Consider the following 27,782-nt stretch of genomic DNA (forward strand, 5'->3'; position numbering starts at 1 on the left):
ATTGGTATAGGCTGCACCGGTCTAGACTTTAGAGGTTGCAATACGGTTGAAAGGTCGTTAACCAGACTGGGTTAATAAATGTCAGAATAGTAGTACAATTAAATGATAGTCTTTATTTGTGGTTTTCAATTAAATAACAAAGTAATTTATTTAATTGATAGGAAAAACCACTGAAAAGTGATTATCAGTTGTGGTATATATTGATTTGTGATCAGTGTTGCAGGATAAACAATAAATGAAGGAAAATTATAAGGTATTAAGTAAATAAATAGAAAAGAGTGAAATTGAGAATTTCTAGTTGGTATTTAAATTATAAGTCTTAAAAATTTTGTTAATTATACTTCGTAATTTGATTGTTGTATAATTGCATCGACCTCGTACGACATTTTGTCATACCGTTAATAAAGATCACAAAATCTTTAAAACAAATGCACGTCGCAGTTTAAGATCAGGAAATCCTTGATCCCCCGCAGTCATCATTACCATGATCGTGACAGAAGCTGCTGTAACGATGTCATTGGGGCTTCCCTTACAGATTTTGTGGCCCCAAATTGATGCGATCACAAGAAGTAAAACCGAAGTAAACGAGTCCCGCAAATGTCGAAGAGATTTCAGAGCCAGTTCGAAACGCAACGCAGGCAGCTTCCTGGTCATTGTTTCATAATTAAAAACTAGTTTACATATAGTATGCAGGGCTCGTCTGGGTGGATGGAGATTAAAGCTAAAGACGCTAGCCGCGCCCCCTTCCAAGGGGAGGCGTTAATGAAGTTTTCGTGTCTCGATTGCGTTTGGTTCGGGCTTTTATTTTCCCATCCATCCGACCGGGAGAGCTAATTTAAAAGGTATTTCCCCCCTCCGCCTCTTTGTGGCGTTGACAGAACCCGCCACAACCGAGTTATATAATCATGTTCGGCAAGCAGACAGCCATCAGCCATCGGCCATGAGCCACTCCCCATTTCTAATGAAAGCGAACGCTGAAAATTTCACTTTGGTTAAAATAATTTTAATGTGCACTGGTCAAATGTGGTTTCCCAGTGAAGCGAATGCAGGTTGCAACGTCATTTTCGATTTTTGTTTTGGTTGCCGTTTTTTTTTCTTTCTTTCTTTTTTTTTGGTGAAAGTCGGCGAGGCGACAATGCCGCCGTGCGTGTGTTCGTAATCATAATCGGGGGAATCGGTATTGGTTTCGGATTCGGATTTGGACACTTTCCCGTACGTACAAGGCAAATGCAGACGAGGGCACAGACAGCACAAGCGATGGTCAGCAGGATTGGTTCGGGCACTAGCAAATCCTCCTGCCCCTCACCACAAAAAACGCCTAGGAGCTGAACACTTTTGCGGGATAATCGGGCGGTACTCGCGTTGCCGCTCCACGGCAAACAAACTGCGCTTTTATCCGACCACATCTCGTCGAGAGCTCAGGCGATTTCCATTCGCAAAGTCCAACTGAGCCGCAGTGAAGCCGCGTCCATCTTCCAGGCGCAGAGATTACATCTGGGGAATTCTATACCCAAGCCAGCGACAATGGCGAGATGAACTTGACCGTGAAAGCAGCCAGCGTCATCGCTCAGCGGAGAAAGAGTCGCGGGGGAAAGACTGGTGGACTGGTCGCAAGTGACGTCAAAGTGGCTTTATTACGATCACTTCACTGACCACTGAATACTGACAGCCGCCGGCCGAAAGCACAGTTCGATTCACAGTTGCAGCGCTGAGAACAGGAAATAAAAAAACTCAAGCGGGCAGCCAAGTGAATCCAAAGAGGCTGCATGTAACCGATATCTTCCCAGGGAGCTAACACAGCCGTGGACAACATTTTAGAGCCACGATATTTTATACTGTAGATTAGGTTAAATTCGAATTTTTGTAAAATATTTTCAGGTTTTGCATTTACTTCAGAGATATAAAAGAAAAGAATGTATTTGCAGAGCAGACATAAATAAACTGATAATTAAGAATGAAACAAACGAATATAAATATTATAGATTTTTCATTTAGCAAATTAACACAAATTCGGCTAGGTGTAAATTTTAGTTTCGTTTTCGTTCACTTACTAAATAGTTCTATAAAAAAAGACGAGAAATTCTTGTTTGAGTTTTACGAATTTGTATGGCAGTAAAATCACAAATCACCACTGCGAATTCGTTTTTATTTCAAGCATAAATTATTCAAAGGGGTTTATATATTCTAATTTGAATAGAAGCTGAAGAAAGAGCCTACCTCTTTGGTGAAAGAGGTTGAGGGCAAATCAAACGTACGATTATTTCGTCAAGTCATGCTTACTTAGTGTAAGATAGTCAACTAGTATTTGGTTTCCTCAAAATGTGAACGCTGCTGTGTGATCCCATCTAGAAAGGGACCGTGATGATTGAGAGGTGCCCATTTAATATAATAATTGCAGAGTAAGTTTAAGTTAATGAAAGGATTCTGACAAGGAGGTGATTGTTCGCATGCCATAAACAATTACAGGAGACTGCAGATAGAGGAACGTTTCAATATTTTTGAACTGACAAATGACATCCGTCGAATTCCAAGGTAATTTCTCGATTAGATTGAAAGTAACAGCAAATTGTTTGGACAAATACACGGAACAATGCCAACGCATTCCGCTGTGACTCGTTTCGTTTCGTTTGAGATAACCATAATAACAATAATCACATATTATGTGTTTGCCTTAAAACGTAAATCCTGTCAATAAACTTTTTTGTAACAAGTCGGCGCGAGATCAGCACACACGACAATGGCAAACGCCACGCACGGGTTTAACGATCTTTAAAAATATATACTTAAATGTTAGCATGAGCATGAATGAGCTTAAACCAAAAATAACAGAGAAGAAGAGCCAGGCAAGTCGTAAACCCAGCTCAACACCTGCTAAATGCTCTGCAAACATCTGGACGTTCCAATCCCAGTTCGCTGAGCTGAACCCTAACGTATTTGGGATCTAGACACCTAAATCTGTGCCGCACTTCGTCTGGCACAGGTGAAAAGTGAAGAAGTGTCTAGTTCTAAGCGAGATCAACGACTCGAGACTTTCTATTTACAGACCTAATTTTATCAAATCAGAATTTGAATTAAATTGTTTATAATAAGTGCTTGCTCTAACTAGATTTCTAGCTGGATGGATTAAAAAATAATTGCTAAATGTAATTTCTGTAAGTGAGCATGTCGGTCCACATACATTTACGTATTTGTTTTAATTTTCCGTGCAATTATTTAATTTATTTACTTTAATCCATTACGTTATAATGGACAATCCCTTTCGAAATGACAGCTTATTTTATTGACTCAGTCTTTAATAACACAGTGCAACACGGAAAATGTAACTGCAATTTGGATTTCAGTTTCTGAAACTAATCAGCAACCTAATCAAACTGCACTTGGGGGTTATCTAGCTTAGCTCGCGTGTTAACTAGTCTCGATGAAGTACCTTCTTAATCCGATGTCCAAATTGCGGTAACACCCGAAAAAGCTGCAAATGTTGCGCAGTGTAATTTTCCAATTAATATTAATGATACACCGAACGAACTTATATAAGCAAACAACTGGCAAGATCAACCATCTGATGATGGGACTTATCGACCGGCAACTGTAAATCAGCCAAAGATATGCGTGTCTATTATATTTTGCTACGAAAATCATTTATAATCAATGCATAAATGAATAACTTAAGGCATCGCAGTGGTCAGTGAAAGCCTATTGACCCAATATATCGGTTGCTGACTCGTTTTTTTATGGCGTGTAACATTAGCATCGATCCCCATCGACCGGGTGTTCTGATCGGCATCCTTTTGTTGACAATCTGTGGAGTGTTTGCCTGCACTTAGCAAACACTGCCACTGCAATTGCCAGGCCTGCCGTTCCAACCAGTTAATGATCGTTCATCATGACAGTGACCGCTCTGCTGCTGCTGCTGATACTGCTGCTGATAGGCTGCCCTCGCCGCTCGCCGGCGGCAGAGACAGAACGCAGCGGGCTTTATTTAACCAAGCCTCCGTCTAGAATTTTGCAATACTTCGGCTCGAAGCTTGTAACGATTCGGAGGTGTATCAGGCCAGGCTCTGCTCTGCACCGCTCAGAAATTTCGCGTTGTTTTAGTGAGCGGCACGAGTGAGTGATAAAAATTGGATCGCGAATTAAGACAGGAATTCGAAAAACAACAGAATACCTTAAATCGCTTTTAAGTGGATTTTAATTGACGCCTTGTTGTGAATTGTCATCTGGTTTTTGGCTTCGACCAGTGCGGTTTATGGGATCGTTAACGGGAATGCATATATTAAGATCGTGGCTTTCGCTGCTCATTCTTGGCACATCGGGAAGTAAGTATCAATCAATGTGATCTGGTTTTAATGATCTATCTAGAAGTTCTCACACATATGCTTTTTCAGTGGTTGCGTCTGCCCAGTATTTTGCTTACGCGCCCGGAAAATGCGACATATCCATTTCAGATGTAATACAGGCCATGATTAACACCGAAGCTGGCATCATCCTGGGAAGACCCCGCCCAACGCAATCCAAACTGCTGCAGTACGATCTCTATACTCCTCTTAATCCGGAGGAGCGCCAGTTTCTGCGACCAGGAGATATCAGCATGCTACAGAACTCGCACTTCAATCCTAAATGGCCAGTGAGGTGAGAGAAATCAACCAAATTTGTCATCATGAATTTACATTTTTTGGCAGGTTTTTTTTATCTTTTTGATTTTTATCAGCTAGGGAAATGTGAAAATATGTTAGGTGTTTATTTTGGACAAGGGGCGTTCGTTTTTTCTCCGTTAAGATTATTGTGAAAAATATTTTATAATTAATAAGTTTTAAAATTCTCTTATTAAGAATTGTTTTCAGTCATATAATTTCATATGATCTTTTAATAAAGATCTTATATCTTACAAATATTGAATATTAATCATCCGTTGTTATTAATTTCGAGACTTTAAATTATTTTTAAAGACATTGCTTTTACAAATCTTTTCAGGAAGTTTGAAAAAATTATATTTTTTAAAAGCACTAAAATCAAAACCTTTTAACATGTTGTATCTTTTTTTCCAGAGTTTCTATACATGGCTGGGCGGGAAAGAGTACTTCCTGTTCAAATGCCGCCATCAAGGATGCCTACTTATCCCGTGGCAACTACAATGTCATAATTCTAGACTGGAGTCGCCAAGCCTTGGATATCAGCTATCCGCGTGTGTCCAAGCAGCTTCCTTCAATAGCTGCCAATGTGGCCAAATTGCTGCGATTTTTGCATGATAATACAGGAGTTCCTTACGAGCAAATCTACTTGGTGGGTCACAGTGCCGGCAGTCATATCTCGGGGTTGACCGGAAAGTATTTGAAGCCACAGCGATTGGGTGCTATTTTTGCCCTGGACCCCGCAGGCCTTACTCAACTGAGCTTGGGACCCAAGGACCGGCTGGACGTTAATGATGCCTTGTATGTGGAGTCCATTCACACGGACCTAACGCTACTGGGCAATCCGAGCACCAAGCTCAGCCACGCCTCCTTCTTCGCCAACTGGGGCCTGGGGCAACCACATTGTCCCAACGCCACGGCCACGGAGTTTGACTTTGTGTGCGACCACTTTGCGGCCATGTTCTACTTTGCCGAGTCAGTGCGTCAGCCCAAATCATTTGCCGCTTTGCGCTGCAGCACGGCTCAATCGGTGCTTTCGGCCACCTGCAACTGCAGCGGCAATGGTAGCCGAAAACATGCAGCTCAAATATGCAGTGGCAACGAGTTCATGGGCGGTGAACCGGCGGTGCCCAAGAGGGGTATCTTCTATCTAAGCACACGACCACGATCTCCGTACGGCACCGGCGATGGACTAGTCCACATTCGACGACCACGGCCGTCCACAGTTCGGGAGACGGCGAGACGACCATTACTTGGATAGAAGTTGATCAGAAGCGAGTGAAGAGAATTGACCAAAAAGTGATTTAGCCTTTACTAAAAGCGAAATGCCCAAAGAATACGAATAAAGCAGAGATTATTTTACAATTGAGTTCAATACGATATTCCTTTAATTGAACTGGGTCTTTCCTCAGATTTAATCTTGTCTTTGGACTATGATTATTTTGCCCTTCTCAATTTCAAGTTACTATTGAACGTGTTAAGTCAATGTCAACTTTTCGGTTTAAACGACTAATTACGCGTGAGTAAAAACAATTAGATGGGAGTTGCCTTCAACAGAGAGTGATTAATCTTATAGGAACGTGAGATCGAACAAAACTTTGAGGGGAGAGACGACCGAGGCGCAACCATCAAACTTGTTAATTGGCTGGCAGGTACACCACCATAGGCATATACGACTAAAATACATTTAAACTATATAGATTAAACAATTATAGATCGCATTTTTTTAATTAATTATTGCAAATTAATTGTGCAATAGTTCTTAGTCTAAATGATGTGTATTATTAAGGAGATTTAATTGCTTTAATTGCTTGAAGCTTTTCACAGATTAGATAACTTTTCCAGAAACTATATTTTATAGGGATTTTTCCAAAGCTTACAAAAATATTGTTTCATAATTCAAAGAAAAGTACATTTTTCCAATTTACAATAAAAAGATTTCAAATATACCAACTAGAGCGTAATATTCGAGGACTCACCTGACTAGGTCCAATGCGATAACTGGCCACATCCAGCTCATTGACTGCTAGTATCTGCTCAACGCTCACATCCTTGTTGCTAGCCAAGTCACCGGCCAAAAGGCCAAAGCGACGGACAAACTCCAATAATGGCACTGATTCGGGAAAACCAAGGCGATGCAAACGAGCGGCTTCTAGGACTTGCGAGCCACGTAGCTATGTGAAGCAAAGAAAAGAATAAATTATTAAAGTTGTAAAAAGTCTTTAACTGTAACTGTTTCTTGGATTAGACATTAAATTTTACATATAGAAATATATTATATATTAAAATCAAATTGTTGTTCTTTTGTCGGTTTGTATCTAACCCTTTAACTTTAATTTATTGATCTGTTAAGCTTACCTGACTCCTTAACAGTGGCACATTGACCATTTCCTCCTCGCTGGCCGCCTGACCGGCAACAGAACTAGGTGATCCATTTGCTGTAAACTTGGCATGCTTGCCAGCGTTATGTTGCAAAAGATAGCAGTGGACAAAGTGGGTGCCGGTGCGTCGCAAAGTATCGATAATTCCGTCCACGGTGAACTTCACCTGTAGCATGATGGAATTGCGCTTCACTCCGGCCGTTGTAAAGGAGCGGCGAATACTGGATACGCGCCGCAGAGACTGAGTGCCCTCCAATCCAGCAAAGGACCCACAGAACACCATCGCCCCTGATCCTCTAGTCAGTGAGCCAATATACAGGCGGTTAATCTCCTCCCGACTGCTGTCCTGAAGCAAGGACACGGCATTTCGTATGCCAGGATGCTCGCGACTATGCCTCACCCAGCCATCAACAGCATAGAGCACGGGATTGGTGCCCTGCAGATGATGGAGTACAAACTGCCGGGGACCGGCGCACTTGCGCAATAGCGTGTGATGCTCCCGGTCACCGTAGTGAGAGAACAAGCGCTCGAGGAATGTGTCATCGTTGGAGTTTGGATAAATGGCTTCCTCATCCAGCAGCCTATAACATAGATCGATATAATAAATTAGCAAATTAAAAGCGTTAAAGGAAGGTTAGTTAACTTACCATAGCATGCCCCGACGATCGTGGTCACGTAGATCTCGCTGGGATGACCGCACCACATGGTTCTGGGGCGCCTTGTCGATCAGAGAGATTAGTGGGCCGGGATGGCACTCCGAAGCCTGATCCATCTCGATCTCCACCAGCTCCTGGGCGTATCGATCGCGGGGCGCCACCAGAGTGGTGTGATGGAAGAGCATCTGCAGCCGTTCCTGCAGGTAGTTGTGACGCAGATCCGCCAGAGTAGCGCCCACTTGCTGGCCACAGCTGGCCGGATTTTGGAAGCCAGGCGTGTCGATTAACATAATTGAGGCAATGGTGTGGGCGGATGTGCATATCTGTCTATTGACCAACGCCACCACCGCAGCGAGAGCCTCCGAGTAGAGGCCAATAACCAACGCCTCTAAACATTCCCAGGCCCACTCGTGGCCATTGTCCGTCGTGGGCGACTTTGAAGGACTTAGACCGCCATTTGGGGCATTGGGTTGTGTGAGACCAAAGGCTGCTGATGACAGATCTTCTAGATTCACGCCCAACAAGCCCGAAGCCTTGCGGGCGGCTGTGGGATTAGCAAACTGAGTCCGTGCTGTAGATCCAGTGCCCAGTTTTGTGACACCCGCAATGCCCAGATGGTAAATGGCTGCCAGAATGCTCCAAATCCCGCGCACTGCCTTTGCATCAATGTTCAGCGTCTCGAAGGCCTGAACCGTGCGCATAAAGTCATTGGCCGCTCGATGGCGGTCCTCCAGCTTCTGGGAGAGCGATATGAAGGGATGGCTGTCCTCGGAGGTTATGTTCTCCAGGTGCAGCTCCTTCTGGAGCAAACCTGCTGCGCCAGCAAGAAGTCGCGTCATGATGTGGAAACTATGTTCGTGGCCTAAGCGACGACCAGCTCTCTGTCGTTCTGGGAGCAGAACCTAAGTGAAAAAAAGGTGAAAAAACTATGCGAATGCCTGTATTAAATAAAAACTCACTTGCAATGAAGCAGATGCAATCTGGCCGGTTTGGTCAAAATCCAGGCTCAACAGCTGCGTCATCCGAGTGGCATTAGAGTTGAGGCAAGTTTTCGTATTTCCAAAAGCCTCCAGAATCGTGCACAGGGCATTGACCTTCTCCGCATTAATGAAATTATTATAGGCACCTAAAGAACAGAAGAAAGAATTAATTTTTTTTCAAAAACAAGTATCTTTTAAATACAATTTATCAACAAAAAATTTATTTTTTTTCCTTTGAAAGTTCAATATCTTTTGTTGTTTTTACAATTCTCGCTGAATTCATTAATGAGTATTTAATAAAAAAGAAAAAACTGTAACTTTGAAAAGGGTAAATATATATACAGGTTTTTTTTATGTAGGACTAATATAATTACAACGAAAGCAAAGTAGACATCAAAAATATACATATTTTTTTAAACCTTTAAAATATTCAAGAGCTTATCAAAACAAATCGTATTGTTTACGTCAGTAAAGCTGTCTTAATATTTGTTATTGTATAATTTGCTTGGGCAATATAAGTTGCCCGATAAAAACGAATATCAATAATATGTATCATGGCAATTTACATTTTCATTAGACGGTTCCCCTTTTTGGGTCATAAATCTAACAATGAAACCGAATTGGAGGCTTGACTAATTGCAGCTGCATTTCTTGGCCAACAATGCAAATGAGCCAATCGAACGCAGATTGCATTTTGGTGTGGCCCCGCACAAACTGGGCCAGCCAGCAGCCAGCAGCCCACAGCCTACGGCCAAAAGGAAAACAAACAACAAATGCAACTGAAAATCGAGTGCGAGTAGGAGCAGCCACGACAATAAGATGGTGGAAACGCAGCCCGGTCTAGACATACCCGCTGCCAACGCCAGGTAGTTGAGCGCATGCTTGAAGCTGGTGGATTTGCCAGAACCAGATCGACCCATGAATATCAAGCTCTGGTCGCGCCGCGTTTCGACCAGGCTCCTGTAGGCGGTCTGTGCCAGTGAATAGACGTGGGGCGGCATGTCCTCCGTCTTGCAGCCGCGGAACATGGAGACAACCTACGAACGAGGGACAGCACCCGATAAATAACCCGTTCAGACCAGTATCCAGTTGGTACCTACCTTCTCGGAGTAGAGGGACAGTGGTGCCATGGGATTGACCACGAGCAGCGTGGGCCCCGCCTTGGTGTGGATGAGATTGCTGGCGTAGCGCTGGCGCAAGCAATGGAGCACGGACGCTTCATTCAGATACTTCAGCTCGCAGATGTCCTCGGCCAGGTCCAGGGCGGAGCTGTTCTGCTTCTCCACGTCGTCCTCGTCGACCGTCAGCAGCTCCCCATTATGCAGGAGGCGCAGATTCAGCTTGTGCTCCTCATCCCGGCCAGAAGACGGCGTCGGCAGGCGGATGGCGGCAGTGAAGCCACCGCGATGCACCAGCCAAACACGCTCCGGCTGACTGGCATCCGCCACATCCGCCTCCAGATCGTGGCCCTCTCCTTCGACCCCTCCTCCATTGCCATTCTCGTGGCGGCTCTGCGAAAAGATGGAAAACAAACAAGGCAACACAAAAATTGAGTTAAATTGGGGTCAACATTTTGTCGGCGCAACTTCAACTGAAGCAGCAGTTCGGCGGTGTGGGGTGTACATTGAGTTTATTTTGGGAACGGCGTGGATCGGGAAACATTTTCACGCATTTATTCCATTTATTATCCCTACTCCACCGCCGCAGGCAGCCAACAGAGTTGCTCTCGGTTTATTTCGGGTGCATTTCTAAATTTGATGATGTTTCTAAATCCTAATTAGCCGCCTAGACGCGCCAAATGCTATTGGGCTAGACAGCCAAACCGACGACGACGCGGATGCGCCATTATGCAACCCACCAACGTCGTCGCCAGCGTCAGTTCACATTTGTGGCTATAAATGGCATTTAGCAGCAGCAGCCTCCCAAGCTATCTTCTTGCTAAGATATCCCTCCGCCAGATAGATCTTCTCCCGAATTATGAAAATATTGTGCAAGGTTCAATAGCCCTCAATTAAAGGCACGTTTCGGGAAAGTGGGGGAAACTAATTAATTTTGTAGATGTTGGGAAAGCCGGAACGGATAGGAAAACGAATGTAGTCTTTCATTAGGTTCTTAGTCACTTTAATTTTATGGCTGTTCAACAGTTTCGAAACGATTGTTCATAGACTTTTAATATAATTGAACGTGTTGGAATTTAAGTGGGGAAGAGTAAACTCATTAAAAGGGGCTTGAATTCAAAAGTTCTTATTAAAACTGTATTTTTACAGTTTTTCAAGTAAATTTCTGTGGAATTTAGGAAGGTTTTTCAATTAACATAATACTGAAATTTCTAATGATGTTAGATTATTAAGAAGTTTTAAATCACTTTTTGAATCGTAAGATTATTTGGTAAGTTAAGAATTGTAACTTATGAAAAAAGTTATAATCACAATAAATAATTTTCTCAAGTAAAATAAATAAGGGAGAAGTCAATTAAAATAGATACACCCTTGAAACTAGTATTGGTGACTAAGTTTAACTCAATCTTGCCCCATTTAGGCGAAAGATCTAATTTACGTGTTTTAATTTGATTCATGAGCGCGTTGGACCCGCTTAATTAGTATCCAACTGGGCCACAATTCGATCGCCCGTTCAGTTCACAACTCGCGTACACTCATCAATCGGGTGGAACTTGTTTGGAGGAATATTAAGATAAACAAAATAGTTCCCCGGGCGCATGTCCACTGTCAATCAATGCTGCACTCCACTCTACGGCAAAGTCAACGAACCCGCAGACGTAGCCGCAGCTGTTGATGATGATGATGGCGAGCACACAAATTAGACGAAGAGGCGGAGACACCACACAGAGACATCAGACCTGACTAATTAACATGGATAGCGGATAGGATAAGGCAGTGGACGAATGGATGGATAGGGCTTACCAAAAGCTACTGTCTGGATATCCATCTATCTTTTACTGCGTTATGCAACATGATTCCAGTTTGCGGCCCGACCGCTTTAAAAGAACTTTAAAGAGGCGGCCACGCTGCGAAGCTAACTCGAACCTAAATGAACACTTCCGCTCGACGGCTTCGCAGGCGTATTGAGCCATAAAGTTATACCGCCATAAATGCAGCGACAAGACGACGACCGTACCGTGCTGTAAATTATGAGTTTGGGATTCGACGGCCCACGCACCGTCCGAGCATAATAATAAAAGGTCTAACAACTAAATCGTACATTGGGTCATGGTTCGGCGATCTATCGATCGATTCCATCTTTTGTTCGTTCGTCGGCTTGTCCATTCATTTGTTTTTTTATTGCACCCATCCATAGTGGAAAAAAGTAAGAAGTACTAGAAAGTTTTCGTTGGATAAAATGTGCACCGAACACTGTGCAACCAAGTTTGGAGCCACTTTTGTCCAATGTGAGTAGGTTTGAAAAAATAATTGTATGATTTGTTAGCTAAGATTTTGAACATTTCATTCTATTTTCGGATTTAACAACATTGCTAGAAGTTATTTCAAAGCACTTAGATTTCCCTGCAACCGACAAAAATGACTTCAATTACTTGCATATGACTCATTATTTTAAAAAGTAATACAAGCATTTAACATAAAATGACAAACGATATGCTTTACGATTTTTTGAATCGGACATTCTAACCCTCCAACTTTTTAGAGCTGCCCACCTTCATTAACTCATCTTTTAATAACCAAAATAATTTTTGCAGTTTAGTGTAGTTTTTGTGCGCACCTTTTGCTTGACGATTGCATCGTAGTTTTTACAGTTGCCGGCTAGGGAACTGGCCCAAATGGCCGGCCACTGGAGACCTATGTTCTGGGCATCGCGGCGTCGTCGGAACGAACTCCTGGTGCTGGGACTGGGTGACTGGGGGACACTGGCGGCGGCTGCTGCGGCGTATTTTGATGCAGCAACGGCGGAAATGTTCCAGGGCGGACGAATAGAGGAACTTCCTCCAAGGGAAACCTTTGGTTCCCCAGTTTTGCTATTGCTGCTCCGGAAACTAAGCGATCGTTTTGTAGAGCGCTCGAAGATCGGTGTAACCGGAGGCTGTGGCGGAGAGCACGCTATGGCGGCGGCTTCTTTAGCTTTAGTGGCCGCCAATCGTGGAGGTTTCGGTGGCGGAGCGGTAGAGGGAACGGCCGCTGAGGAAGAGGAGGGCCAGCTGCTGGAGTTCTCCGAACCACTCTCGCTAATCGTCTCCGAACTTATGCTGTTCTTGCGCTGAGCCTTCGGAGTCTGACTGCCCGCCTTAGATCCTCCACTGGCTGCCGTCCCTGATCCTCCTGTCCGCTGGGATTTGCTGGTGCCACAGGCATGCGCCTTGCCCGTGCATCCCTTGTGGAATGAGGGATTCAGACCGGATCCTGGAGCAGCTGGCACAGCCGGAACGATTCCGCCGCGCAGCGACTGCTCAAAGCTTTTGGGCTTAAGGAACATGGCTGTTATGCGATTACTGGGCACACACAATTGTCATGGCCAGCTCGCGGAGCATGACCAGAGCGGATTAGCAAACAGCAAACAGATATACAGATACAGATACTGATGCGAAGATACACAATAGCCAGAGTCTGAAGCGGAGCGGGAAGTAGGCGACGATTGGGTAACTGGAGCGCCCGCGGAACCTTGGAACTGTTAGCTTTATGTGGCTAGAGCACTTAGCGCATTGACATTAGACAATTGCGCGACTGAAAATGGCCAATCATCGATCGATCGATGGACCAAACCGAACTGATTGATTGATTGCACTGCAAGACTCAAGTCACGAACGCGACGACGCCAGCGAGTTATGAATTAAAGCCAGTCCAGACCGAATGACAGCCAGAATAGTAATCGTCATGGCACACACAACACCAAAATCCACTCCGCCAGGCAGCAGACACTACAACTAGTAACAACATCGGACTTCGCCGTGGGCGTCGCGCAGTCTTTCCTCGATTTCAATTTCCGTACCGAACCTGGGCAAAGTTTTCAGCATACTGACGGCCCTGCTCCAAGCGCAACGACAGCGAACCGTCCGACAACAACAAACCCCGAGACTCAAACAAAAACAAAACCAAAGACAAAAAAAAAGAAGCAAGCTGCGTCGGCAGCGATGTCGCTGCTTCAGCCTCTGCCCATGATTATACCCGGTAGCTGGGTATATAGGTACTAGAATAAGAGCTAAACACACCATTTCTGATAAGAAAAAGGTTTTTTAGACTATTTTAATAAATAAATATATTTAAGTTGGACTAGTTGTATAAAATAATCTTTATCAAGTATTTACCATATAAGTAACCCAGAATAATTTATATTATTTTAAACCATCTCATTATTTAAATATAAGATCAAATAAATATTCAAATATATGTTAAAGTTTTCGGCTGAAATAAATATATAACTGTGTAACAGAGTTCCAATAAAAGCACGAGGGATAATCTATGGATAGTTCCCCCAAATTCGTGAACACAAATTAATAAATGAACTTCATTATTCAAAACTGTTCCCCCTACACTTTAAAAATATTGTTAACTTTATTTACCAATATGACTCATAATATTGAGTGCAAATAGAAGCATATCGAAAATGTGGGTTTTGCGGCTTTCGGCTTATCTATTTACACAATAGGGTAATTTTAACTAAGTAGTCTGAAGAAGGCTAAGGACAAGTTAATCCCATTAAAACCGAACCTTTTATATATCTACCAATATACCAATTGGTATATTTTACGGTTTAAAAGATCGACTGCATCTTGTGATAGAAAAATGGTAGATAAGGCATTTAAATTTTATATTTTTTTTACCTAAGAACCGAATAAGCGGTATCTGATAGTCTATACTAAGCCTCCTTACAGTTCTTTCATATTTTGTTGTGGCTTTGCCAGATATTTGTGTAGGCAGCCCCAAGTGGGTGTAGAAATGCACACACAGCTGCAGTCGCAGTCGCTGCCGAAGTCGCTGCCGCAGTTGCAGTCGGCGCTGGCAGAGCTGCTGGCTTGGTGCTTTAGCCACGGGTAAACCATGGATCGTGAAAATCCACGGATCGTCGTCTTTTGGACGCTTCGAAGTGGGCTGCTGCTGCTGTTGCAGTCGCTGCTGCAATGCATGGCCGACTGCTAATGCATAAAGTGCATACCAAATGCAGTTCGAGTTTTTCCACAGTGTTGCCAAATCGGTTTGGTTTTATTTTCGTCTTCTTCAATGGAAGCGAGTAAGGCGGTGAAATATGTCAACGCCTTAGCACCACCCCACCCAGGTTGCTCCACCAACAATATGTAAATATTTATAGAAAGGGCCAGGCCAGGCTAGGCTGGATAGGTGGAAAGATAGATACACACATAGGTGAGTAGATCGCTGGCTAGATCGAGAGCCTGAGCTGACGACCATATTTCACAATATTTGTGCAAGTTAAACACGGCGAGAAAATGTCAAACACGTTTCTAGCATAGTCAACAAGTCAATAAGAATTGCAGCAGACCAGCTGGATAAGGAAATATGCGATTATAGAATGCTCTCCCCACGATGTTTTAAAAATACCTACTTATCCGTTTTTGAACTTTTCGAAACAATACAAAATAAACATTGATAATATTCTCCTTATACAAATTGTAATTGGGTTAATCGGATCTCCAAATGTCTCTACGGGAAAATATATTTCCAATCAGTGAGTACTAATTCGGATTGGCAATTCTAGTTGCTAGACATACGTCATATAGATCTTAAAGTAATAAGTAGGTAACTACATTCTGCAGAACTGACGTTGAGTCATAAATAAGAGAATATTTGCGAACGGAAACTGATGTTAAACAGGAAATGCCTGACAGAAATACCTGAAGATTTACTTAAAATTGTTGTTCCAATAATATAAATAAACATTAAAACAATTTTTGAACTTTAAAGCTGCATTCTCAGTTTAAAAATCATTGTACAGACCAATAGTTACTTAGATGCACCTGAGCTTCTCATAATTGATCACAGTCCGATACATACTAATGGATAATGCTGTTATGCAAGCAAGGCCTCGAGGTTTGGTTCATTGCAATGACGGGCATGCAGTTCCATCATTCACGTGTGTGTGAGCTAGACCCACTAATGGATGCGATCTCGACTCACCTGACGCTTGAAGCGCTTGCTGGCACTGCGCCGGAGGGTGTTGCAGTTGCCGTTTGTAATGGAATGATCGATCTCCTCCACGGTGGCCGTACTGGGTGCCATGCATCGCTTGCTCAGCTCCACCAACTCAGCGACTGGTTGGACCTAGGTGGGCGACAAAGGATTCAATGGTGAAAAATGAGATCACGTTATGTTTTATTCCACATACGTTTATAATTCCGGTTAAATAATAATTAACTTCCTTTTACATATATGTAATATATTATATATATATTTTAAAATGTATTATTTTAGTTATTTAATATAAGAGTCAAATCAGCATTCTAATAAGCATAACTCCAACAACATTTCAACCCATAAAATAAAGAAAATCTTAAAATCTTTGCTCTTATCATAAATCTTCTTATCATCCAAATTTCGGCTGTTATTTTCCTCGTGCTCACATGTAGAATTTAACAAAGGGATTAAGGAATTCCGAGAAGAACTTACCTCTACTGTGACAGCCTCGCCGCTGTTTCGTATCAACTCGATTATGATCTCCCGTGACAGATCGCCCACTGGCGTTCCGTTCACCTTGATAAGGCGATCTCCGGGCAGCAGACCCGTGGCTCCACCACCAGCACCTGGCTCGGCGAATATCACCGGCCTGAAAATGGGCGAAGTCAGCGATTCTGTTCTGTCCAAGCAGATGGCCTTGCGCAGGCTGAATCCAAAGTCCTGGCGCGGCGACTTCTGTCGCCTGATCACCAGCTGTCTCGGAGGCGGAAGTTGCACCAGCTGCACCGGTGGGAGGGGCAGCTCTACATCCTCAAATGCATGGACGCGGGCCCAGCGGTCAATGCCCTGCGACTCGCCAACAGGACTCAGCGAGAAGGGAGGTGTGGCGAACGAGGAGTTTGTGGTATCTGTGAGACTGTCGGCGCTGGGCGACGGCGAGGTGAGCACATGGAGGTGAGATACCTGGCTGCTGGCCTGGGGTGCGACTCCATAGCGGGCGTTGGCCGGCAGGGTCATGGCCCTCTGCTGAGCACCTGGCTGTTCTCCGTCGCTGCGCAGGCTCTCAACGGAGGTGAAAGAGGTGCCATGCTGGCTGGAGTTCGAGCCAATCGAACCGGCTCCCCTGCCGGCTCCCTCATAGAGGGACTCATTTTGGAAGGTGTTGCGCAAGAGCATCTCTGGAGTGCCACCTGTTCCCCCAGTCCCGCCTGCAAAGCTGATCTCCTCGTGCACATTGGTCATGTTACTGCGGGAGCCTTTTAGGATGCCTCGCTTTGGTGGTTTGGGAGGTATAGGCGGCAGAAAGCGATTCTGGAATGGAGAAGAAAATTGATTTAATCGAATATTGGACAAGGATAGGGCAAGAAACTCACCTTGAGCCCGCCGGCGAGCAGGGAATGTGTGACCTCACTGTAGTTGACACTCACGCCGGCGCCGTTGGACGCTCGGCTCTCGATGTGCGTCATCACAGATGCTACAATCTCCTCATTGCCACGATCCTGTTCGGGATCTGCAGATCCCGCTGCTCCCCCGTTGCTTCCGCCGTTTGCGTCCGCATTGAGGGCGGCAAAAAAGTCAGCACTGTAGTCCGCCGTGATTCCGCTGGGCAGTTTCTCTTTCTCCTTGCGCCGCCCCCGGATTTTGAGCGACCGGCGCACCTCGTCCAAGCGGAGCAGCTCGTCGGTGCTCATGCTCCCGGTGACGCCAGTGACGCCGCTAATTCCCGAGCCACCAGTGGTGCCCTTAGCCTCTTTGCGCAGCTTCTTTTCCCGCTTGCGGCGCTCCTTCTCCTCGTCGCCAGCGCTCTTTTTCATGAAGTTGAACATCTTGTGTGGTGTGTGGGGATCCTTAGGTGCTAACTGCAAAGTGGGGGTGTTAGTGGGTTAATGCAAAGTTCAAGGGCGTGACCAAAAGTCTGGACTAATTCGATTTGCACTGTTCTCTCTCTTTCCTGCTCTTTGTCCATGGGCGGATATAGGTAACATTTTTGGGGGTGATATTTTTGAGTTGAGGAAAACTGATTTTGTGTAGTTAGTACAACGGGTAAGATTTATCAAATTCCAAGATGTGGTTTTAAATGTAGGATTTAAAAAATCATTTTTAAACAAAAAAAAATACATTATGCGATTAGAGAATTAAACAATTCTACGATTTTGGCTTTTAAGGGCAAAAACAACAATTTATGTTGACACTAAAAAATTGTTTTGAGAGGGAACCCGTGATATCCCCCCAGATCCGCCCCTGACCTGCTGTCCTGCTCTCTATCTATGGCCATCCTGCTCCCACACACGCACAGCCCTGCCGAGCAATGCACCCGCCCGCACAACAACAGTTATCTTGCAGCTATGGATGTGTAAATGTGCACATTTGCAAATCACATAAACAATGGCATATTTCATCACTTTTGCAGCCACATTTCTTGTGCTGCGGTGGCGGCTTTGCTTTTGTCATTGAGTCGTTGCCATTTGCCCTGTTTCTGTTATTATTTATTATTCAATTATGCGCTTTCTTTTCTACAGCCAGCACACATTTGTTTTGTTTTCACACGCACACACACACACATAAGAAAGGGGGCTCGTGACTGCGTTGGTATTGATTGCCCCAGACTGCACTCTCTCGCACATCTCTTCCAATTTTCCATTTTCATTTCTTCTCCTAATTGAATGCACTCGATTCTGCCTCATTACTTATGCCATTCCAACTGCTCTTATTTGGCAAATGCTCAGCCACAGCCCACAGTGATACACACGAAAGGCAGAAAAAGAAAGTTACGAGTCAATAACACCTTTGTTTTTGCACTTTTCTACGCCTTTTTTGATAACACACACACTGGCAGGCTCAACATCTACACAAACACACAGGCTGTGTTCGCAATTTGTTTTTTTGGGAGTGGCAGGCGATATTCTTTTTACCGATCGGATTACATGTTCTTTACCTCGTTAATTGCCACTGGGGCACTTTTCTCGCTGTTTTTTTCCTGCTTTTTCGGCTCAAAGACTTCGCGTTCTGCATAAACAAATCTGAGCAGAGTGCCCACTGGTCTTGCCAGTCAGAATACCAAAACGCGACGTCAAATGTTACTGAAGAGGCAAACATTTGCCATCGACCAAGAACTGGTCACACCTTACTACTTGCTTAGCAAATACTCAAACCATCGAATGCAATTTTTAGGGTTGCCGAGGCCACAAAATTTAATGGTTTATAACGGTCACAGATTAATTAGGATTGTATGTTGCCAAAACGGTTTTTGATATAAAATAATATAGAATATTTGGAGGATTTGTCTACTTAACCTTCTATTCAATAATTTACGTAAAATATCTAAAAATAATGGTGTAAATTTTATGTTTGTTGCGTAAAAGAACATTATGAAGAATGATATTTCATGTAACAAGAGGACATAGTATAAATTTCCCATCATTTCACAACACATTTATTTTAAATAAAAGGCCTCTAATTATTAAATCGTTTTCTTACCTTATTCTTGGATATAAATTTAGGACAGCAACACATTTTTTATAATAAAAAGCATTTAATTGTTAAAGCCTTTTTACATCATATTTTTGTGTATTCATTTAAGACAGCTCTCACAAAATATTAGACTTTGTTCATAACATCTATAAATATTTAACATTTCTCCGGCGTGTTGGGGCCCTTTTGAAATATAAAAAACATATTTATTTTTAATTAGGCTAAAATTATAGATAATATGACAATCAATGAAAAAAACTCTGCAAATAATCTTTGCGTAAGTGCATGCAAAACCTTTTCTATATTTAGGAGATGTAGGGTGCGGCTGATCATAAAATACGAAACGAAAAACATTCGTTTTTATTTATTTTCTTTTTAATATTATTCAAATATTGTAGGAGAACACGCAACATAAAAAGACATAAGCCATTCCAGCACAATTAAATTTCTTTTTAATATTTACACACTTCAACGATATATTTGAGCCTTTTACAGCCCTAAAGAGAGCGCCCGTCTGGCAGCACTGCATCGTGACTTTCAGCAAAACTATCGCCAAGCCTTGTGGCAACGCAACTCAAACAAGCTATCGAGCCAGTTATCGAAAAAAAAGTGAAGCGTAAAAACTAAACGGTACATGGAAAATTTATTTTACCTGTGTGCGTGATTGTGTTTATGAAAAATTGGTTTTTAGCAATTGCAATTGCTGCAGCGTCGCGTTGGAAGGCCGAAAACAGCTAGTGAAAACGCCCGGGTGGCGTTTAGAGACTGAACCTGCGTGTGTTTTCCAGTGCGCGAGTGTGTGTGTTCCGTTCCGTCCTCTGGTGTCTGGCACCTTAACACAACAACAACAGCAGCAGCAGCAACAACAACAACAGCGAGCAGTCGAAGCAACAACAACACACGCACAATAATAAGGCCCGTGACGTTGTCGTTGCCGTCACCATCAAAACCAAAAGACCAAAACGAGCAGAAAAACAAATAGCAGTAGTAGCGAAAGCAATAGTCGCGTTCTTTTCCAAAACTAGGTGGGTTTTTTTTTAGTTTTTCCACTTCCATTTCCACGAAGTGATTTGACATGTTGCGCTGCTAGGTCGCCGCTGCCCACATACACACACTCAATAACTCACTCACACCCACACGGCCAGACACTCGCAGACACATACACACACACACACACACCTTTGTGGCAGACACGCGTACTGTCTGTCTCCCTCCCCCTCGCACCCACAGTCTGGCCTCGCACTTTGCAATGCAGCCATGTCTGTGTGACTGCCTAAGTGTGCGTGTGCGAGCGCGCCTGCCTCTGTGTATTTTGTCGATTTTTATTTTATGTACATTTGTTTACAGTTTTAGATAGATAGCGAAATTTGTACAGCCGGCGGCCATCCGTCGTTGACATTTTCGCAAATTGTAAATGAATATGCTTTTGCAGCTGTGCAAGTGTGAGTGCGAGTGCTGCCTGTGTGTCGTCTATACACATACATATGTACATAAGTTCATGAACAGTCGCCGCCGTCGACTTGTTTTGATTTAATTTCGCGCTAAATGCAATCGCGAACAATTTTCGCTCGTATCGCTCGCGCTGCGTAACATGGCGGGGAATTTCGTTTGAAGCCGAAAGTGCCAGCAACAACAAGGCGACGATGGCGCCTACATCTGCATGTGGGCCAGTGACTAAGAATCCAATTCCCCATCCAATCGGATTCAATCCAATCCAATACAATCCCTTTCAGCCAGCGGAAATGCCGTGAATGTTTTGCAGCGGCTGCTGACGCAAGCGCCAACTGCATTTGTCATAAACATGCAAAATGACAATAACAATTGTTTACTACCAGCGTGAGATAAGCGATTTTGTGAGAATGGTTATGTTTGACTCCTCTAATTGTTGATTTCATTCTTTAAGGGTACCCCTAGCTTAGCAAAAATGTGTAGGATGAACTTTGACCTCTTCTTGTTCCTGATTTTCCTACCTAAAGGGCATTAATTATTTTATCATTACGGTTTTAAACCTTCCTTTAAGAACAGCCTAATTACACAATTTGAGGTTTACCCTTGTATAAACTTAATACCCTTTAAATTCTTAACTTCCCACTTAATTGTTAAATTATTTCAATTATTCCTTCCAATAATTGATTGTTTCTTTTTTACGCCTACTATTCGCCTATCTGAAGAGATTTTTGAACAGTCTCAACCTGTATTTAATTGACTTGACCTTCTCTATTGGCTTTAGGGACACCCTATTCGCTTGTGTGTTTTTTAAGAGTATACCTAAATAAGTACCTTATTCTTCTATAGGCACGTCATTCGCTTGTGTGGTCTTTTTTTAACATTGTACCTTAATATACTCAACCGCCTGCTAATTATTGATTATTTCTCTTACAGGCATCACATTCGCTTGTCCCTAGAGTTTTCGGAACAGCCTCAACACGAATTACTTACCGTTTGCCTTGCAGCGGCGATCGACTGTGGTTGCCAGCACCCCAGCGCCAGGATCCGCCCCTAGGATCCCGGATTCGCCCAGCACCAACAGCAACAGCAGCAGCAACATCAACATCACCAATAGCCAATACAGCAACAACAGCCCCATCAGTCTCAGCTGGAGGCAGCCATCCTGGCTAGACAGAAGCCCCTTGGCCACCACAGACGCAACCGGAACCATGTCGATGAACACCAACTTCGACTCGGCCAGCTTGCCCAGCATGAGCATGGACCACTCGCTGACGGAGTTGGTCAAGGAAGGCTGGCTGATGAAGCGGGGCGAGCACATCAAGACCTGGCGCCAGCGCTACTTTGTTCTCCACTCCGACGGACGTTTGATGGGCTATCGCAGCAAGCCTGCAGACAGCGCCAGCACTGCCTCGGATTCGCTGCTCAACAACTTCACGGTGCGCGGCTGCCAGATCATGACCGTGGATCGGCCCAAGCCCTTCACCTTTATAATCCGCGGCCTGCAGTGGACCACGGTCATCGAGCGCACCTTCGCCGTGGATACAGAACTGGACCGTCAGCAATGGACAGAGGCCATCCGCAACGTGTCCAGTCGTCTAATTGATGTGGGCGAGGTGGCCATGTCGCCGTCGGTCCAGACAGACATGAGCGACGTAGACATGGGGGTAGAGCTCTCCGAGCAATTCTCCGTAAAGGGCACCACCTGCAACAGCAGCGGCGTTAAGAAAGTGGTAAGTATTCGATTAGTCAGTCACTGGCTAGTGTCATGAACGAACTAACACCTTATCTCGTTGCAGACTTTAGAGAATTTTGAGTTCCTCAAGGTGCTCGGCAAGGGCACCTTCGGTAAGGTTATTCTGTGCCGCGAGAAGGCCACCGCCAGGCTGTACGCGATCAAAATTCTCAAAAAGGAAGTAATCATCCAGAAAGACGAGGTGGCACATACTCTGACCGAGAGTCGTGTGCTCAAGTCCACCAATCATCCGTTCCTCATTGTGAGTACTCAACATATTTTCTACATTACCTTAAAACTTTTAAGAGAGGTGCAAAATAAAATTTAAGTATTATTGAAAACTTTAATGTTTAAATGGCGTTTAGTTAAACCGTTTTGTTTCCTTATATTTAATGTAAAAAAGTACCTAAAAATGCAATCCTGATTCTCATTTTTCTTCATTCTCCTGCAGTCACTTAAATATTCGTTTCAAACCAACGACCGCTTGTGTTTCGTGATGCAGTATGTGAACGGGGGCGAGCTTTTTTGGCATTTGAGCCACGAACGCATCTTCACTGAGGACCGCACCCGCTTCTATGGCGCAGAGATCATTTCTGCTTTGGGCTATCTGCATTCACAGGGCATCATCTACCGCGACTTGAAGCTGGAGAATCTTTTGCTGGACAAAGATGGCCACATCAAAGTCGCTGACTTCGGTCTGTGCAAGGAGGATATAACCTATGGCCGCACAACGAAAACCTTCTGCGGCACACCGGAATACCTAGCTCCGGAAGTATTAGACGACAATGACTATGGCCAGGCGGTGGACTGGTGGGGTACCGGCGTGGTTATGTACGAGATGGTAAATCTTTTGCAGGACATCTAAAGATGGAATTAATAATAAACAAAATTGTTTGACAGATCTGTGGTCGTCTTCCGTTTTACAATCGTGATCATGATGTGCTGTTTACATTAATTTTGGTAGAGGAAGTCAAGTTCCCACCCAATATCACAGATGAGGCGAAAAATCTGCTAGCAGGTCTACTGGCCAAGGATCCCAAGAAGCGTTTGGGCGGTGGCAAGGATGATGTCAATGAGATAAAAGCACATCCCTTTTTTGCGAGTATTAACTGGACAGATCTGGTGCTGAAAAAGGTATGCCAGAGAATAACTTATCGAATGCCTAGTTTTTAAAATGTTTATCCATAGATACCGCCGCCTTTCAAGCCTCAGGTCACATCCGATACGGATACAAGGTACTTCGACAAGGAGTTTACGGGAGAGAGTGTGGAGCTAACGCCGCCGGATCCCACCGGACCTTTAGGCTCCATAGCCGAAGAGCCGCTATTCCCGCAGGTAAGGGTTTATTGGGATTATTCCAAGTGGATCACCTTTTGCTCATCCGATTTTTTGGTTTCGCCGCTACAGTTCAGCTACCAAGGGGACATGGCCTCCACGTTGGGCACCTCGTCGCACATTAGTACTTCCACAAGTCTCGCATCGATGCAATAGAACAAGTTTACAAACTTTTACAAGCACACATCATGTTCTGCTTCATCACCTATTACTATACTATACCTATAACATATAGAAATGGGCAAAAGAAAACAAAAAGCAAGAATATATTAAATAATAATTATACCATGATAACGAAGGCAAGCAAAGGGTTTTCTTGCTAGTTTATATACACCAATAATAAGAGAATTCAATTGATAGTAACTTATTTTTTTATAACAAGAAAGAGGGAAGCCTAAGCCGAGGAAAATAATTTACTACATATGATTATACACATATATATATACATATATATATATACATAATTATATATACATTAAATATAACACTTGGGGCATTGCGCTTACAGTGGTTAGTTAATTTTAAATACAAGCAAAACATTTAATTAAGCGGCTCAGAGACGGTTCGTTTTAGTAGTAGGATAATGGCATGCATCCTAGGAACTTGTAAGCAAACGCATCATCTAAGGGCCGCTTAAGCTGATTATACAGACTATTCACGCAGACAGCACTCACACACAGACACTTAGCATATAGCAACATGAAGTTAAGTTAACTGAACAGCAACAAATCGAAATACACTTACTAAGCCCCTCCCCCACATGCAACACTCGTATACATTACATTACATTATTTATACTCCAAAGAAGCAAAAGGAAACAGAAAAATTACGAGTTATATGTTAAAAATGCCTCTAATGTGCTGTGCTTTATGCAAAACTACAACAGAAACAAACTAATAGTTAATAAAAGACGGAACCTTACATCAATGCAGTTTATAGGCGCCAATAATTAGCAAACAACTAAAAGTTATATTCAGGCCGAAACCTATTTCAAAAACAATAACAACAAAATTATTAAAATTGCCGCCATTTTTTATTATAATTTTTTACGACAAAATATATTTGTACATATTTATAAAAAAAGCAAAAATCCTTTTAAATGAGAAAAAATTTAAAAAAAAAAACAAAAATTAAAAGTGTCTGGTGGAAAATGGATGCTTCCGTTTTGGGGCGCCAGAAAAGGTTTAACCTTTGACACAAGAAAAAAAATTTAACTTTGTCATTTAATTTTTGGCATTGAAAAATTCATAACAAATTTTGTATACTTAGAGCAAGTCAGGCAAAAATTTATATAAATCAACCACAACAGACTTACAAATAGTTCCACACGGAAAATTAAAACAAAATTATATAAACGGAAAAACTTAAAAAGAAAAAAAGAATTTTTGATATTTTTATATGCGCAATAAAAATAAAAATCATAAAAAGTACGAAAACCAAACAAAAAAGTTATTTTATATTTCAAAATGAAAAGTAAAATAAATTCTGTAAATAAAATTAATTAAATAAAATCACGTTCGGGAATTTCAACTTAAAAAGCGAAGAAGTGAAAGCATAATCTCTCTTCTAAATGTTAAACAAAACCTATCAATCGATGAACACAATAAACAGCAAATTGAAAACGAAGCGATATGAAACGATAAAAATGCCAAAGAAGCGGCAGAGTTAGGTGGAACTCGAGGAGAACCGTCAGTAAACAGCCAGTCGGGCTAGTTCGGTTAGAGTCTTTGACTTGTGATGGTTCCAAATCATGACTAGGAACGAACTAACTAGCTTAAGCAGCTCAAGCCAACGAGATATATCAGATAGCTCCGATTTAACCAATCAATATATCTTTGAACAGTTTGGAGGTCCTTGCTTTCTGCTCCCCAAGCTTGCGGCTGACATCTAGGCTAGCCAATATCAATCTCAGATCGATCAAGCAATACATAGACAAAATATAGAACCCCTTAAGCATGGCTTACTAGACATACAACCCGAGAACGACTTCAACCGACGAAACCCAAGAAACCTTTTGATAGACTCGTTAAAAAAAAAGTCAGCCCGAATAAGCGGAACCAGCTAGAGATCTATAGCAAAGACTTAGAAATCTGTTAGGGACTTCTGAAACAAATTGAATACTAGCCTTAATGAACGTAAACATCTCTAGTATCCCAAGTCGAAGCATTTTCCCCCCGCCGAAGGGGCAGGAAGAAATCTATAAAAATAGTTGTCTAAGTTTACTGATTTTTGTAAGACAATTTTGATTTCAGTTTATTAACAAACACACTCACACGAACTGCAAACTACAATGTGTTCTAAAGCAAAATAATTAAACAAAATGGTTTAAAAAATGACTATATGACAGAAACCGAGAGAGATATATCCAGTCAGATCGTAGATCAAGTCGAGCAACTTGAGTTGTTTTTTGTAATGTAGAAAGAAAAACACAGCCCCCGTTCCCACAACCTAGATCCAGGTCCATGCCCCAATAATAACCGAATATTTGAATAGCTGTAATTTTTGATAGGCGAAACTGCGGATTTCGCACAGTTTTAATTATTAATAATACTAAATAATGATAATAATGACTAAGCTGATTTATAAATCGATTCAAGATCGAGCTAAAAACGAAATATACAGCACTATGTATATTCAAAAAGGACTAACATCAACTGAGCAGCAACCATGTAGATAATGTACTATCTGCATAAGTACTATAATGATTACGATTAATTTATACGCGCTTACGCATACCAACATGCATACATTATGAGAAATATATATATATATATATATACAGGATATATATACGATATAAGGTGTGTATGTATCTTATACATGCATTCAAACCAAGTTTATTATACTGTGAAAACATAATAATAAAAGTACAGAAAATTAATTTTGTTTAATGAAATGTTATTGGGATTGAAAATTATTTGCTTATACTACAGATAAGTAATATAGTATAGGAATATGGGGTTATAATTATGCCTTATTTACAAATAGATTTTTTTTTAAAATGGTTTCCTGGTATCTTAACTAACTTAAAGCTAACAAGCGTATAAGCGAACAATAGATAATGTCTAGAAAAATTGTTTGGCTTCTTTTCAGATTACATAACTCGTGCGGAAAATTCTCAGCAACAAGAATTCTTTTCACCTCATCCTCTGGGAAAACTGGGTCAAGAAAACTCCGCGAAACTGGGGGAACATCTGAGGTGGATGTGGAAATGGAGGAAGCATAAAAAACACACTGGTCAAGCGCCAATGACCGACTTTAATATTCGGGAGCAGCAGCTGGAGTCCGAGGAGTGGGCAGTTCTGGGCGGGAGCGGTGCGTGACAGGCTCGGGGTCCGACTCCCATCGCCCCACGGCCGCCCAAGTTCCCCGATCCCACCGCCAGTACTGGGGAACGCGAACAATGCGTTTTGTCCGATGATTAATTGCAACGCAATCTTGGGGGCCACAGAGTCACGGACGCAGTGGAGGCAGCTTTCCCCCAACCTCGAGTACATATGGCATGGATATATGTGTTCGCGATATATAGACAGAATGTGTGTCGCTCCAGCCGGCGGATATAAGCGCGTATTTACCGCGACACAAAGCTATTAATTTTTAGCAACTGCGCCCAACCAAAATAGCCGAGACAAAGCGAAGAAATAAAATTTCGAACGCAACAAAAGCGAAAGTGAATCAAAGTGAATCATATTGAACTTGAGATGGGCTTTATGGGCTTGGGTTGGGTTCGTGTCGAGGTTGTTTCGGGGTTGGGTTTGGTTGCATCCTTAGGCCAATACTGCATTGGCTTGTGACAGTGCCGATGGCAAGCCCTAAGTGCTTAGGAAAAGTGCGATTTGTACTTTCCCTTTTCGGAGCTGCCCAAGCCAAGTTGAGCTAAACTGAGCCGAGATAGAGAGCTTATGACGGATAAGACGACAAATGAAATGGCAAACACCGAAACCAAATGAAAGCCAGTTACTGGAAATGGTTGCAGCGAATTTTAGATGCTCTTGGGAAGATATCTAACCTGAAATTGGTTTGTATTCCCGCAGAAATAAAGAATAATACGGAGTA

The 27,782-nt window shown here is 42.8% G+C and overlaps 3 protein-coding genes across 5 annotated transcripts in view; 2 read left to right on the plus strand and 1 right to left on the minus strand.

The window, feature by feature from the left end:
* The window catches only part of LOC108044636 (unconventional myosin-XVIIIa), a 32,641-nt gene extending 13,862 nt beyond the window's left edge, over positions 1-18,779 (minus strand). The window contains exons 1-10 of one of the 3 annotated variants that reach the window (XM_017123713.2): positions 18,675-18,779; positions 17,113-17,598; positions 16,232-17,050; positions 15,743-15,886; positions 9,746-10,156; positions 9,496-9,682; positions 8,625-8,791; positions 7,657-8,567; positions 6,987-7,590; positions 6,608-6,802 (exon numbers count right to left, since the gene is read on the minus strand). In XM_017123713.2, coding sequence (XP_016979202.2) covers positions 6,608-6,802; positions 6,987-7,590; positions 7,657-8,567; positions 8,625-8,791; positions 9,496-9,682; positions 9,746-10,156; positions 15,743-15,886; positions 16,232-17,050; positions 17,113-17,565 — 3,891 coding nt within the window. In that variant the 5' untranslated portion in view covers positions 17,566-17,598; positions 18,675-18,779. Of the gene's footprint in view, positions 1-6,607; positions 6,803-6,986; positions 7,591-7,656; positions 8,568-8,624; positions 8,792-9,495; positions 9,683-9,745; positions 10,157-12,380; positions 13,645-15,742; positions 15,887-16,231; positions 17,051-17,112; positions 17,599-18,674 lie in introns of those variants that run through there. The other 2 variants (XM_044458698.1, XM_017123714.2) reach the window with 2 other exon arrangements.
* Positions 4,000-6,005, plus strand: LOC108044639 (lipase member H). Its single transcript, XM_017123716.2, has 3 exons — positions 4,000-4,316; positions 4,386-4,629; positions 5,046-6,005. The coding sequence occupies exons 1-3, from the start codon at positions 4,247-4,249 to the stop codon at positions 5,887-5,889; spliced, it is 1,158 nt and encodes a 385-aa protein (XP_016979205.1). The 5' UTR covers positions 4,000-4,246; the 3' UTR covers positions 5,890-6,005.
* A 2,849-nt stretch (positions 18,780-21,628) lies between the features above and the next one.
* LOC108044651 (RAC serine/threonine-protein kinase) lies at positions 21,629-26,607 on the plus strand. The gene is made up of 6 exons (XM_017123728.2): positions 21,629-22,389; positions 22,456-22,653; positions 22,843-23,232; positions 23,292-23,525; positions 23,580-23,726; positions 23,799-26,607. The coding sequence occupies exons 1-6, from the start codon at positions 21,868-21,870 to the stop codon at positions 23,880-23,882; spliced, it is 1,575 nt and encodes a 524-aa protein (XP_016979217.1). The 5' UTR covers positions 21,629-21,867; the 3' UTR covers positions 23,883-26,607.
* Positions 26,608-27,782: the final 1,175 nt, after the last annotated feature.

The sequence above is a fragment of the Drosophila rhopaloa genome, unplaced genomic scaffold (genome assembly GCF_018152115.1).
Source record: "Drosophila rhopaloa isolate 14029-0021.01 unplaced genomic scaffold, ASM1815211v1 contig_167, whole genome shotgun sequence".
Lineage (NCBI taxonomy): Eukaryota > Metazoa > Arthropoda > Insecta > Diptera > Drosophilidae > Drosophila > Drosophila rhopaloa.

Bases quoted from the DNA above. Each gene is read 5' to 3' on its own strand.
- LOC108044639 (XM_017123716.2), top strand. From the start codon at position 4,247: ATGGGATCGTTAACGGGAATGCATATATTAAGATCGTGGCTTTCGCTG. The intron at 4,317-4,385 runs GTAAGTATCAAT...ATGCTTTTTCAG, and splicing joins CATTCTTGGCACATCGGGAA to TGGTTGCGTCTGCCCAGTAT. The intron at 4,630-5,045 runs GTGAGAGAAATC...CTTTTTTTCCAG, and splicing joins AATCCTAAATGGCCAGTGAG to AGTTTCTATACATGGCTGGG.
- LOC108044651 (XM_017123728.2), top strand. From the start codon at position 21,868: ATGTCGATGAACACCAACTTCGACTCGGCCAGCTTGCCCAGCATGAGC. The intron at 23,526-23,579 runs GTATGCCAGAGA...GTTTATCCATAG, and splicing joins CAGATCTGGTGCTGAAAAAG to ATACCGCCGCCTTTCAAGCC. The intron at 23,727-23,798 runs GTAAGGGTTTAT...TCGCCGCTACAG, and splicing joins AAGAGCCGCTATTCCCGCAG to TTCAGCTACCAAGGGGACAT.